The 12,582-nt window shown below is 50.4% G+C and overlaps 4 protein-coding genes across 11 annotated transcripts in view; 3 read left to right on the forward strand and 1 right to left on the reverse strand.

The window, feature by feature from the left end:
- The window catches only part of LOC108626930 (uncharacterized), a 9,361-nt gene extending 6,284 nt beyond the window's left edge, over window positions 1-3,077 (forward strand). Inside the window, exons 7-10 of the mRNA XM_018027884.2 lie at window positions 12-78; window positions 842-914; window positions 1,336-1,443; window positions 1,521-3,077. Coding sequence (XP_017883373.1) covers window positions 12-78; window positions 842-914; window positions 1,336-1,443; window positions 1,521-2,378 — 1,106 coding nt within the window. The 3' untranslated portion in view covers window positions 2,379-3,077. The remainder of the gene's footprint in view (window positions 1-11; window positions 79-841; window positions 915-1,335; window positions 1,444-1,520) is intronic.
- The window catches only part of Hou (GID complex subunit 8 homolog protein Houki), a 13,789-nt gene continuing 3,619 nt past the window's right edge, over window positions 2,413-12,582 (reverse strand). The window contains exons 1-4 of one of the 3 annotated variants that reach the window (XM_018027956.2): window positions 5,222-5,310; window positions 3,843-3,987; window positions 3,361-3,755; window positions 2,413-3,266 (exon numbers count right to left, since the gene is read on the reverse strand). In XM_018027956.2, the coding sequence (XP_017883445.1) occupies window positions 3,090-3,266; window positions 3,361-3,755; window positions 3,843-3,963 (693 nt within the window). In that variant the 5' untranslated portion in view covers window positions 3,964-3,987; window positions 5,222-5,310 and the 3' untranslated portion in view covers window positions 2,413-3,089. Of the gene's footprint in view, window positions 3,267-3,360; window positions 3,756-3,842; window positions 4,429-5,221; window positions 5,311-12,582 lie in introns of those variants that run through there. The other 2 variants (XM_026815227.1, XM_018027957.2) reach the window with 2 other exon arrangements.
- On the forward strand, window positions 4,389-5,220 carry LOC108626964 (ARL14 effector protein). The gene is made up of 3 exons (XM_018027959.2): window positions 4,389-4,582; window positions 4,646-4,908; window positions 4,984-5,220. Exons 1-3 carry the CDS (start codon window positions 4,502-4,504, stop codon window positions 5,066-5,068), a joined length of 429 nt encoding a protein of 142 aa, XP_017883448.1. The 5' UTR covers window positions 4,389-4,501; the 3' UTR covers window positions 5,069-5,220.
- LOC108626962 (GTP-binding protein Di-Ras2) lies at window positions 5,513-11,786 on the forward strand. Of its 6 annotated transcripts, none has more exons than XM_018027954.2 (5): window positions 5,513-5,964; window positions 6,935-7,149; window positions 7,941-8,159; window positions 8,297-8,540; window positions 8,804-11,786. In XM_018027954.2, exons 1-4 carry the CDS (start codon window positions 5,517-5,519, stop codon window positions 8,528-8,530), a joined length of 1,116 nt encoding a protein of 371 aa, XP_017883443.1. In that variant the 5' UTR covers window positions 5,513-5,516; the 3' UTR covers window positions 8,531-8,540; window positions 8,804-11,786. The 6 variants fall into 6 exon arrangements, with proteins under 6 accessions (XP_017883443.1, XP_017883442.1, XP_017883441.1 ...); XM_018027953.2 differs by having other exon boundaries at window positions 8,830-11,786; XM_018027952.2 differs by having other exon boundaries at window positions 8,297-11,786.

The following is a 12,582-nucleotide window of genomic DNA, read 5'->3' on the forward strand; positions in this document are numbered from 1 at the left end:
ATATAAAACAGTGTTTGCGAAGGATAAATATGATGTGGGCACGGTAAAAGACTACGAAGCAAGAATAGACTTAAGGGGGTAGACTCCGATGACAGCGCGATAAGGTAGACTGTCAACGTTACCCACAAAATTAGCCAAAAATATGGGTTTACGGGAATCGACTTTTCGTCCTTATATGAGAACATTTTTTGATCGTCAGGTACCTCTTCAGAAAGAGGAAAGTTCAATCTAGCGCGGTCTGGTCATTATTTTAACGAAAACAATCTGTTTTTAATAAAAAATCGTTTCTAAACACAGGCATTGTAACTACGATTTTTCGTCCATATTATAACGCTAATATTACTAAATATCAGCATATTCTGATTAAATAATGACCAGACCGCGCTAGATTGAACTTTCCTCTTTCTGAAGAGGTACCTGACGATCAAAAAATGTTCTCATATAAGGACGAAAAGTCGATTCCCGTAAACCCATATTTTTGGCTAATTTTGTGGATAACGTTGACAGTCTACCTTATCGCGCTGTCATCGGAGTCTACCCCCTTAACGAGTTATTTGCAAAAAACGCAAAACAGTTTTTTGCAAATTACTCGTAAACTATTGATGCTAGCGAGAAACTGTTATATAGAGATTGTAGATCTCGTCGTCCCCTACAAAATGAGCATATAAACGTTACCCTAAGTCCATCCGTCTGGAAGTTATTGGCGAAAAACAGAAAAACAGTTTTTTGCAATATTGCTGCACCAGAGAGAAAAGCGGGTTCGCATCCGTGAACGCTAGATGGCGCCACGATGAACTAAAAATTCATCGGTGCCAAGCACTTTCGCGTCCATGAACGCTAGATGGCGCCACGAGCAACCCGAAATTCATTTGAGGTATGTGTACAATGGCAAACAAAAGTTCGTTATTCGAACGGTACGTTCGTTTTTCGAATATCCATGCTCGTTTCACGAAAATTTCATGCGTGAATATTTGAGTGTTCATACGCTGCGTCGAATGAAATAGAGAATTTTTTAACTAAAAACAGTAGGTAGCAGAAGGTACGATAATATTTGTTTCGCGTGCATGCAGACGAATGACCGACGTAGCTCTATAACCTCTACGCGTCAACGTCAATCTCATGGATAAAACCATTTTTACGCGATTATCAACCGATGCCTAGATCAATGTAACTTGGCTCTACGTGTCGTCTATCGTTCTCTATAGGCATATTCTCGACTGATCTTTGCTAATTGCTTACCATTCACTCCTCGCTTGAAACGTGTGCTCGTGTATATTGGTTCACAATTTATTTTCGATCGGGGGAGGCTCATCGACGTAACTACGTTTTATTTAGATGGAACCCATGGCACTTGGATCACCCGTCGGAAGTCCTATGCAGAGCCCTGGAAGCCCAGGAACGTCGGCGTATCTTCCGAACTTCCTCTTAGGCGATACCACGACTGTACGTATCGTAAAACCGTAAGCGATTTATCCGAGAAAATCTGGAAAAGTATCGACTCTTTCTCGTTTCCCTTTCAGCCGGCTAAGATAAGCCTGACCAGCCCTCAAGACACTCCGAGGCAACTGCACATCGGTCACGCTCCTCTGACGTCTCCTTTGTCTCATTACGGTACTCCGGATTATCGTACCAATCGGCAAAAAGCGGTGTTCGGTGGGAACACGCCGAATACGTCACAGATGGTCACAGAGAGTCACACCGGTGGACCACCGACCAGAGGACTGTTCGATACTTTGGACACCTCGCAAACCGCATCGCCCTACGTATCGGCGGCAAACCAGAGCTTGTCTTCCAATCAACAACCGAGGTATCTGACAAACACGGTGATGAACACCTCTCTGTTCAGCGAGAGCTCGTTGAATCCTAATGCGAACGAATCGCAAGGTCTGTTACAATGGGTGACCGTGTTCGGTTTCCCTCCCAGCGATCTTAATTCCGTTTTGGCTCACGTTTCGAGTAGAGTTCGGATAGTAGACAAACATCCTCCACCGCACGCGCAGAGCAATTGGATCCACTTGAAATGCGCGTCGGAACAAGAGGCACAAAGGGCGCTCGCTTGTAACGGTAACGTGGTCTCGGGATCGGTAATGATAGGCGTGATTCCGTGCACGGACGAAGGCGTTACGATGGGAAACGACAAGGAGAATCGTCCGAGGATGAACGGAAGCGGTGTCAAATGTTTTTCGAATCTGGGAAGAGTGACTCAGTCGCCGGACTACAGTACGCCACGCACGCCTGTTAGAATACAAAACGTGAGGCCGCTGGCGGTCGGTTACAATCAAAATCTCAGTCCTCAGTCGGTGAGGACGCCTGAGAACGTTCCACAAAAGTCTACCGGTTTAGTATCGAAAGCGATGGAGTACATGTTCGGATGGTAGCCTCAAGCGGGATCGATTAAATTGTACAGGCTCATTCGTTAATGACAAGTATCATTTAATACGCTGTGTTGCGTGTGTTCTTTATAAAAAGTTCAATACAATGCAAACACGATCGACTGAGAGAATGTGTGTCTGTCTGTGTATATGTGTGTGTGTGTGTGTGTGAGAGAGAGGAGTATGTATTGTAAAATATGTAAGCTCGCGGTATTCGTTTGTTGCGCACCGACGACAAAACATGAAATCCCCGTTTCGTGGATCTTTCTTTACCTCGGAGTAATAATTTGCAAATACCTTGAATCTTAGCTACACATATTGCACTAATCAATTAAAACGATTCGTTCTTTGTGGCGATCATGTTATTTAAGAAATATTGGTAAGCCACGTTCTCTTACTCGGATCATGAATTTTTCAATTATCGCGTATTTCCGGTACGAGCGAGAAGATTTACAACAAAAGTCGTCCCACTTATTCGTATAGATATCGTCTGAACGAAGTTTTTTTATCTTAATCTCTTACGAACGATCATGTATTTCTAATCATAATTCTAATGCGAACAGGCAGCAGGCAGGGACGCATTGAAAGTTAGTCCTAGTCTGTTCCTCCCCTAGACCTTGCTCACGTGCTAACAACTAATATGGTACAGATGCGCGTTGATCTTCTCTCGATAATAATAATAATAAATAAACGTCCAACACTTTACGGCCGTCGATATTATTTCGGACTCTCGATGGTAGCACTACCCAAGTCCGTCATTTTTGGATATTTCACCTTTTTCTTCTCCAGTTCGTCCTGCGCCCAAAGTATCATCTTAAGCAAATTGTTCAATCGTGGGCTCGTGGACTCCTTGTGTTCCATCTTTAGTATCGCCGCGTTCAATTCGCTCGCTATCTACGGTAGTTTTGTAAGAAGTCACTCGATGATCAACGAAACGAACAGTGATGTATGAGGCCGATGAAAAAACCGGCGTCGAACGATCGGTTACCTTTTGTCTGTGAGTCGGATGAAGCAAATCGCTGTAGGGGCTTTTGTGAGGCTCGTCGAAAGCTAAAAGAGCCAGAGTACGCTCCAGTTCGCAGAGAATGACGTTGTCCGACTCCCCGGCTTCGCTGAGCCTGTCCTGGGCGAACTGCAAAGCCTCTTCTATCTTCCCGGTACGAATCAGTTCGATCAGATGCAACTGTTGCAAGTGGAAGTAAAGATATCTATCGTTGTCCAACAGTTCCGGATGCAACTGGTTCACGAGCTCTGTCGCTTCTTGAATTCGACCATTTTGAATCGCTTCCCTGATACGAATTCTATCGTCCAACGAACTCAGGTCCACCGTGGGTTCCACGCCGGATTCCTGTTGAAACTTCTCCGCGGCTTCCTTGAAACCTTCTGAACGAGAAATACTTGACTTTGTCAAAACGCCGCGCGAACGCGCTCCAGCTAGAGAGAAGGATCGGACTGACTTGGTGAACTAACCTGTAACTAGATAATTCATGATCAAATTGTTCATGGATACCCGTTGCGTGTAAGAATTCTCCTCCAACTTGGCGACCCAGTCATCCTTCGTCATGTTCTCTTGTTTCTCCGGATAGCTCATCGTTCTTCGCTGATCAGCATCGATCTTTACGAGCAAACGAATCGGTAAACGAACAACACCGCACAGGCGACGTACTTATTAAGTATGTCGAAAACTCGAAAGCCTGTTTGACACAACAGCTGATTCTTATCTCGCAAGTAAATAACCGTAGACACAACTAGGAACAATCGGGAAGAACGCGGCGTAAAGGCGACCTTTCAAAAGATGCGCGATAATGGCCGATAGCCACGACACATTCATTGTTCGATTTACAATTAGATTCGGGCTTGTGAATCATGTTATTTCGATCCGACTAGACGTGAGATGTCAACAACGATCTCGTTCGACGAAACGTGAAGAAATTAGAAGAAATCCAGGATACCCAGTGTCGTAAGACTCGAGGAAATTGAACGACAGCGCTGCTGCGACTACTGCTGCTACGCTACTGACTGTGACGCCATTATCATCTGCGCTGCTGCTTCGCATCGGATGATTCGTCAGAGAGAGGTTATACACGTAGTATACGCACAGCTGAGTCTTTTAATTGACGCTCAAAGGTATGGACGTTCAGAAGTCGACGGGGAATGCTCTCGAAAGCACTTGCCAATCAAATTTACAAACTCCTCCACGCGCTCAACGAGTAAGTTTCGTACGCGTTGGCGTACATTGGTCCCAATTTTCGTTATCAAGCTTTTCGTCGTAGAGATCTCGTGGATCGCGTCAGAAAGCGGTAGATAGTATAACGAAAAAGTTCCTGCGAAATTTCGATCCGGAACACAGCGAGAGGGAAAAGAGAAAGCTTCATCGGCGTTTGTATCAGGGCTGTAAGAAACACGCTTTGTATGACGAGAACGGCATTTATGTACAAACAGGGGATGATCTCTGCGATTGTCTGAATTTGGATTGCGCAGGATGTCATTTTCCTTGCCCGAGATGTTCGTCGACCAAGTGTGGGCACGATTGCAGGTTCGACGCTAAAGTGTATATTGTATTTAGAAATCTCGTTTTCCGACTATTGTTAGAACGGAAATTCTTTGTTAGGGCAAATCGGAAATGGGCTTACGAGTCGATAGAGAACGAAGGTAGCGACGTGGTCACAAAAAATCGTCTGTTGAAAGAATATTAGACGTAGCCTCGGGCGAGTTCGTGCGTTGGTGGTGCACAGGACACAAGGAGAGAGGCCCCAGCCGTGACCAACGTCGGCGTAACTCAAGTCGATCGATATTGAAAAAGGTCGAAACAATTTGGAATATGAAAAAGAAAGAAACGATGACTGTACTTCGGAGTCGTTCTACCAGACATCTCCCGCAAAATCCTTTCCATCGCGGGCGCGCTGGATCCGACGGGACCTCTAGATCGAAGCGGCCGAGTCCCTTTAGAATAATCGCGAATCCCCTCCGATCGAAGATGATTTCGGGCGCGAAAGAAAGTCGATCCCGCGAACGCAACGAACGAGAGCGACGCGTAATCGGGAACGGTGCACGTGCGTATGCATCGGTGTACGAGCGCAAACGAATTCACACGGACACGTTATTGATTTTCCGGATACTTTTGGCGTAGTGCGCACGTACCTAATGCACGTACACACGCCCGTCCCGAGGGCTGCGAAGTGGGGCGATAGCCCCGATGCGGAGGGCGGAGGGCGTGCGCTTCGTTTCCATCGAGATCGTGAAAGTTCACGGCACCGAGTGGCGAGTGGCACAGAGACAGTGCCTGCGAACAGCGAATATGCTGATCCCGCGGCCGGTAGAAATCGAGCGGTACGTCCTACGTCGATCGATCATACGCTGATTAACGGGCACTTGGACGTCCGACCGAGAGTCGACGCGTTACCGGGACATCACCACTCGAGAGACACCCTAGACGAGGAGGCCAGTGTCATCGACGTCGTCGTCGACGTTCCGGCTCGAGAGGACACCTCGCTTGGCACGTTGCCCGCTTCCTGCTTCTCTCGCTTGCCAAAGGATCGAATCCCTGGCCGCCGACGAACTCTGAACTCCGTGAACCGAAAGGACGAAATTGGTAGGTAGGCGCGCCGGAAACCCCGGAGCTGTTCCACGAGGAGGACCAACGCGATTCATCCCGAGCTCCCGTGGCGGCGATCCCTTCGAACCGAGGAAGAGGCTCGCCTCGGTATCGTCCGCCTTACCAGGTTCACTCAGATTCGTCAGACCTTAGACGGTGTATCGTCTGCAGCCGTCCCTCCGCTGCAACGCCGCATCACCGGGTCAATGCGATCGTGATCTTATCGCTTAACGCGATTCGTGACGCGTAGACGACGTTTGACCGTGGTCGTGGCTCGCCGATCTGACGAGAAGAGTATTTTGCCGGTCGTCGCCTGTCAACTTGAATCGGTCGTTTCACGGGGGAAGGAGGGCGGGGTTTATCAGAGAGAGAGAGAGAGAGAGAGAGAGAGAGAGAGAGAGAGAACGACGAAGGGGTAGCGGTCGACTCGCGGTTTTGTCTACAGGATTCTGTACGCTCGTCTGTCTTCCCGAAACCGGGAATATCGTCGCGACGAGGGTCTCTGGCCCGAAACGTCACTTGTTGAATACGTTCATCTATAGAGGGACGATTACGGATTGTAAGAGGATCGTGGAGTGGCATTCATATCGGGTCATCGTTTTTTTCCCCCGACGAACGATCGAGCGACGCGGTTTCATTGTCAGAGAAGGCTCGACGACTTTCATCCCCAGAAATTGCGAGTTTGCCGTTGACCGAGGCTTTTCCACGAGTAAACGCGCGACTTTATCGCGATTCCGAACCGTACTTTACGTACGAGCACTCGAAACGAATCGCGTGGGCGTCGCGCAGAGAGATAGCATCGCGTGACGCGTATACGTATTGGCCGGTGTAAACAGCAGAGGCGTAAAAAGGGTGAACGGAGGGTCGCTGCAACATTTGCTCGAGGCTCGTGGGCGTACGCGTTCAATTACCATATTTTTTATTTTTTATTTTTTTTTTTTTTTTTCTTTCATTTTTACGGAGGCAGACCGAAGGGAGCTAGAAGGGAGCGCGGAGGTACCCCGGCTGGCGGGGCTCAACGTCGACGAGACGGCAGATGTCAGGATGCCGGAGCAGAGCAACGACTATCGCGTGGTGGTGTTTGGAGCGGGCGGTGTCGGCAAAAGCTCCCTTGTGCTACGTTTCGTGAAAGGAACGTTTCGCGAATCCTACATACCCACTGTCGAGGACACCTACAGGCAGGTAAGCCTGGGACCGTCTCCCGATTACGATCGTGCACCGCGAACCTTCACGCTCTCGGTCCGGGCCTCGTCCGTTCTCCGGCTCGGTCGAACGAAATCGCGACTTGACGTTTCCAACGATCGACGAATCGATCGACGTGTGCCAGGGAACAGAAAGTCAGACCGGACGGGTGACGGTGAGCGATGGACATACGCCGCGTATCGTAATGGATCTCATAGATCAAACGAGCAAGGGGGTGTATCGTGACGCAGACCGGTGACGTTTCCCCGATGATGCGTATCGCGTGTACATGATGCAAGATCGTGGCACGGAACGTTCGTCTACCGTTATCTCGTTCCGTAATCGCGAGATTCGCGCGGAACAGTGCCACCGCGGTCGATATCGGCGTGGATCTCCGACGTTTTTCCGTCCTCTCTCCGTTTTATTTGCATTTCAAATTCGACTCGCCGAAGAACCGAGACAGAGTCGCGTAACAGAGCCGATCGGAGAAGACCCGCTTCGCTCTTAAAAAAGCCGATCTTTCCGGTGGTTTGCCGATCGACGACGCTTCCCTCGAACGGTCTGCCCCACGATTCATACTTGGTTCCCTTGGTCGCGATCGAGACCGCGCGAACGTTCGATCGTCGTGGACGATCGTTCGTCGGTGAGGCTCGTTCGCGACAAAACTGTCCTCGGAGGAGAGCACGCGAGTGCTGGAGAAGCTTCACCGGCGAGACTGTTGGGACCCGCTGCTGTGTGCGCGACGAGAAGTGCGATGAACGAGACGGAGAGAAAACGGGACGATATTTCAGGTGATAAGCTGCAATAAGAACATATGCACGCTTCAAATTACGGACACAACGGGGTCTCATCAGTTTCCCGCGATGCAGCGGTTGTCCATAAGCAAAGGTCACGCCTTCATTCTGGTCTACTCGGTGTGCTCGCGGCAGAGCCTCGAGGAGCTACGACCGATCTGGGCGATTATCAGGGAGCTGAAGGGGCAGGAGATATCGCAGATACCGATAATGCTGGTAAGGCATGCTCGTTCGTCGGTCTCTGTGCTTCGTACGCTCGCGTCCCGCATGCCGCTTTTGCCTTACCCGAGATCGCTTCGCTTTCGTTGGTTCTTTCGATCGGACAGGTGTGTATGGGACGTCGATGTCGACAGGTCGGCAACAAATGCGACGAGAGCCCGTCGGTGCGCGAAGTGTCGATGAGCGAGGGGGCAGCGGAAGCCGCGAACTGGGGCTGCGGCTTTCTGGAGACGTCCGCCAAGACAAATCACAACGTGAACGCCCTGTTCCGGGACCTGTTGATGCTCGAGAAGAATCGGTCGGTGTCGCTGCAACCGGTGCAGAGCAACAACTCGATCAGCCTCAAGGAGAAATGCTCCGTGATGTAACCGACGCGGCGTAAGCAGCGAGAGTCGGAAGGACGACGAGGGCGACCGCGTCTCGCGTCCGATCCGGAACGGCGTCGGCCACGCTAGTCTCGTTCGCGAGACTCGTAGTACGCTCTTTGCACGGTCGCGAGCAAACAGACGTTCGAAGATCGGTCGACCACCGCGTGGACGGCCTCGTAGCGATCGCGACTCGGGTCACCGGGGTCGCTCCGTAGTCTCATTCCGACCGAACGTAATCTATACTCGTCGATAGATTTTTTAATTTTGATACAGAGCGACGTACTCGGTCCGCTTCCTAGGTTTCACGAGACCAACGACGCGCGTTCTTCATTCTGTACCGCTCGGTATCGGATCATCGCACACGCATTCACGTATCATGTCCCGACGACCATCCATGTTCGGCCGTACCGAGCTTACCTACTTATACGCGTATCAGGGAGGGACGCGATCGTTCCGACCGATCGAGACCAAGCGAGCAAAGAGAGACGAAACGACTCGAACGAGACCCATCGTCTCTTTCGTGACCGACCAAACGTACGAATTTTCCTCGAAAGAGCTCGTCGGTCCGCACCGCATCGTCGACGTTTCACGTACGACGGAGAAGCGACCGTTTCGCGGGGATCACTTTGAAACGCTGTACGAGACCGCTAGGAAACGATCCGGGCTCTCTTCGGGATCGACGTCGCGCGAGGGACGAGAAGAGGAGCGCGAGAGCGATTTACTCGGACGAGAAACGACGAAACTAGGTAGAAATGTTGTTACGAGATTGGTTTTTGTTGAATAGTTGTAAGGTTTTTGTAACGACGCCAATTAGGATTTATTACTCGACGCTGAACGACACGGATACTCGTCTCGCCGAGTACCGAGGGACACGTCACACACGTATCTAGGCATCGGCTTGCACACACACACGCGCGCACACCAACACGAGTTCATTAGGCACCAACCGTTTCTCGCGTTGACCCAGATTTTTAGTGTTTCCCTTCTACGTCGCGCACGTACACGCGCGTACACGCGACCACGTCGGTGTTGGCGAGTCGTTCGTCGAACGAACTCGCGTTCACCGAGGGACCCTCGACTTTCGTAGTTCGGGGGAGCCATTACCCAAATGCGTTGCGTCTCTCGCGAACGCATCGGACCTCGGTCCGATTCGGACGAAGGCGTCTGCCCGGACCGTCGCGCCTCGCGACTTTCTTCTACTGTTCGTCCCACGTCTTTGTACACCCCCGTCGTCCGTCGAACGGACTCTCGGATCGTCTCGTTCCATCGTGCCGTTCTTTCGACACGTCCCGCTGGCGAGTCTGACGAACGGGGGTCTACGCGTTATTCGCTCCGCAATGTTCTCATTGTATCTCCGATCACTATCGACGAATCACGATTCCAGCGTACGTACGTCGCGCGTACATATCATAAGTTATATTTGGACGCCGCAAGGTCCAACGGAATAGGTGGTCAAAGGCGATTTCGTGAGATGCGACCCTCGCGAGCCGAGAGACGAGAGAAAGAGGGCGGTGAGAAAAACTCGATGAATCGACGATTCTATGATTTTTCCGGGGCCAATCGGTGAGACACGTAGAGATTGTAAGCTTGTTCCGCGCGCGATTCTGTCCGACAATTTACGATCGTTTCGATACGTTTTTTATCTTTCCCGAACGTCCTAGTCTCTTTCTGCACGGACACTCAACGGGACTCGTTCAGCTTCCTTTTTTATACTTATCGTTAGCATCGATCCGCGACATTTCTACGATCAATTCTGAGGTACGCGCGATCAGCAAAAAAAAAATGAAAATACTGATCGGTATCGAAGAGCGCGCGATTGTTTTACGTAAATTCGATTGATCGCAGGTCACGCGTACTTATAGGCGTACGATGCTGTACGCGCATCGATCGTTTGTCGTACGATTTCCGGGTCACGTACGACCACGAAGCGTACCAATCGTGACGGATCTCGTGCGTACGACGTTACGCTTTACTCTTTACTTACCCCCCGGTGTTCGTACCTTAGGTAGGCCGAGGCAGGTTGTTATTCGAAGGCGAAAGTCGAACCGCGGCGCGGCGGATTCGCGTAGACAAGGACAACTATTTATAACAGATGCATTCGTCATAGAGATTTATGTATAGGAGAATTAGAGACGTACGCGTAAGAGATGAGCGAGTTTCGGAGCGGCTGGAATGCTCGTTTCAATTTTTTTTAATACCGACCGAATAGAGAAGAGACTGCAAGCGGGAGAGCGAACGCGGGGTTAAATTAACGAAACGTGTTTAAAGATATAAGGAACGTAGATAGAGTACAGTAATTGAGAAGATTATCTCTAATAACGACAGTTCGAATAGACGTGTACGAATACCGCGCATCGCGTCGAGCTTTCCCAATTTTTCTTCGTCGTGTTCTTTCATCGATTAGATTAATGTAATTAGGCCTTAAGGACGCGCGGTGTTCATCGTGTGTTCCTTTCGCTCGTCCGGAGCGAATCGTCCGGAGATTCCGCGAGAATCGAGTGATCGGATCGATGGATTCGTCTTCGAATAACGAACTCCACGATCGGAATGGGAAAAGATCGTCCGTGCCAAATTCCAAACGAAACGCGTTGCCCGCTGTTTAGATTTTAAGCATCGCCGATCGAGTGACGCGATCGATTCGCCGACGAGAAAAGAGGACACGAACGATGCAACGAGGGAAAGGATGGTTCTCCGTTTCGCAGGTGAAGATCCAACGCGCAAGGAGGAAGAAGAAGAAGAAGAAGAAGAAGAAGAAGAAGAAGAACGGCCGGGTCGAAGGTGGGAACTTTTCAACGATCAACGAACCTGACGAGAATCGAATAGAATCTCATGGCACCCACGTGTCTATGCAAACGAACAAACGGATTCCCACTTTCGATTGGACGCGGAGTCGACGAAAACGAAAGAATCACATATCATGGTTGCGCGATTCGCGCTGTATACTGTACACTTAAATACGTATGTACCTACTCGCGGGAGTGCGTTCAGAGGCCGGCACAAAAAACGTTCGATGTAGAATCCGCGACGCGACCGATTCGTGTCGGTTTCTCGACGCGGTGACATCGGTACGATGCCTACAGATCCGACTCGGATCGGTTCGGTTGCGGACGGTGCGCCGCGGATCCAGTCTGACGCGACGCGTTACCGAGGTTCACATCATTATTATCCACACTCGAACACCGTTAACCGACCGTTCGACTACGAATCTGTATCGACGAAGAAAACTGATTAAAAGGTGCGAATTATACAGTCTTAATCATAGTAGTTCTTATTCCCGGTCTCCGTTTCCAATTTCCCCGTTACCGTCCCCGTTTCGAAAACGACGCGCTTTCTGGAAAATCGCTCCGGATGCATCGCGTACGATCGCTCTTGCCGCCCGTCGAGGCTCGTGCCCCGTGTGTCGAAGAAGCAAAGTCGAAGCCGGATGAGAAAAGGCAGAAGCCGGAGAGTAGGTGTGGTGAGGAGAACAAACATCGCCGGGCCAATCGTGGAGAAAGGGTGGTCCGGTGGATGTTTGTCTTGTCGCTGCTCCGGAGGGATGCTGTTCGTATCGGTGAGCCAATCGCGCGCGATCTCACGGAAAAATCCAAATCTTCGCCGGAGATTAGAACGAGATTTCTTTCAGTCGGCTGGCTACTCGGTGCCAGTCAATTTCCGATTCCATTGTTAACGCGTCGTCTATCCGTTCACGCGCGTACGTCCGAACGAGCAACGTGGTTCTCCGACCGATTTCCATCCGCGAATCGCTTTAGAATCGAGAGCTCTCTATCCTCCGCGCGAAATCTTAGAATGGTCGGTGGTCGTTGACGAACAGTAACATGTTGCGCGGAAAGAACAGGAGCAAAACGGTGAACGAGGAAGAGGAGGGCGAGCCGAAACAGAGGAGACCCAAGTGCGCCCGGTGTAGAAATCACGGCTTGATCTCCTGGCTGAGGGGGCACAAGAGAGAGTGTCGGTACAGGGAATGTCTTTGCCCGAAATGCTCCCTGATCGCCGAGAGGCAGAGAGTGATGGCTGCTCAGGTAATTACACGCGTCCGTCGAGCTATCGGC

This window comes from Ceratina calcarata, unplaced genomic scaffold (assembly GCF_001652005.2).
Source record: "Ceratina calcarata isolate Rehan_Ccalc_2016 unplaced genomic scaffold, ASM165200v1 scaffold435.2, whole genome shotgun sequence".
In the NCBI taxonomy this organism is placed as follows: Eukaryota; Metazoa; Arthropoda; class Insecta; order Hymenoptera; family Apidae; genus Ceratina; species Ceratina calcarata.

Coding starts and splice junctions, on each gene's coding strand:
- LOC108626964 (XM_018027959.2), top strand. CDS start 4,502: ATGGACGTTCAGAAGTCGACGGGGAATGCTCTCGAAAGCACTTGCCAA. Junction 4,583..4,645: donor CTCCTCCACGCGCTCAACGA/GTAAGTTTCGTA, acceptor TTTTCGTCGTAG/AGATCTCGTGGATCGCGTCA. Junction 4,909..4,983: donor AAGTGTGGGCACGATTGCAG/GTTCGACGCTAA, acceptor ATTCTTTGTTAG/GGCAAATCGGAAATGGGCTT.
- LOC108626962 (XM_018027952.2), top strand. CDS start 5,517: ATGCACGTACACACGCCCGTCCCGAGGGCTGCGAAGTGGGGCGATAGC. Junction 5,965..6,934: donor GAACCGAAAGGACGAAATTG/GTAGGTAGGCGC, acceptor TTACGGAGGCAG/ACCGAAGGGAGCTAGAAGGG. Junction 8,160..8,296: donor CGCAGATACCGATAATGCTG/GTAAGGCATGCT, acceptor CGATGTCGACAG/GTCGGCAACAAATGCGACGA.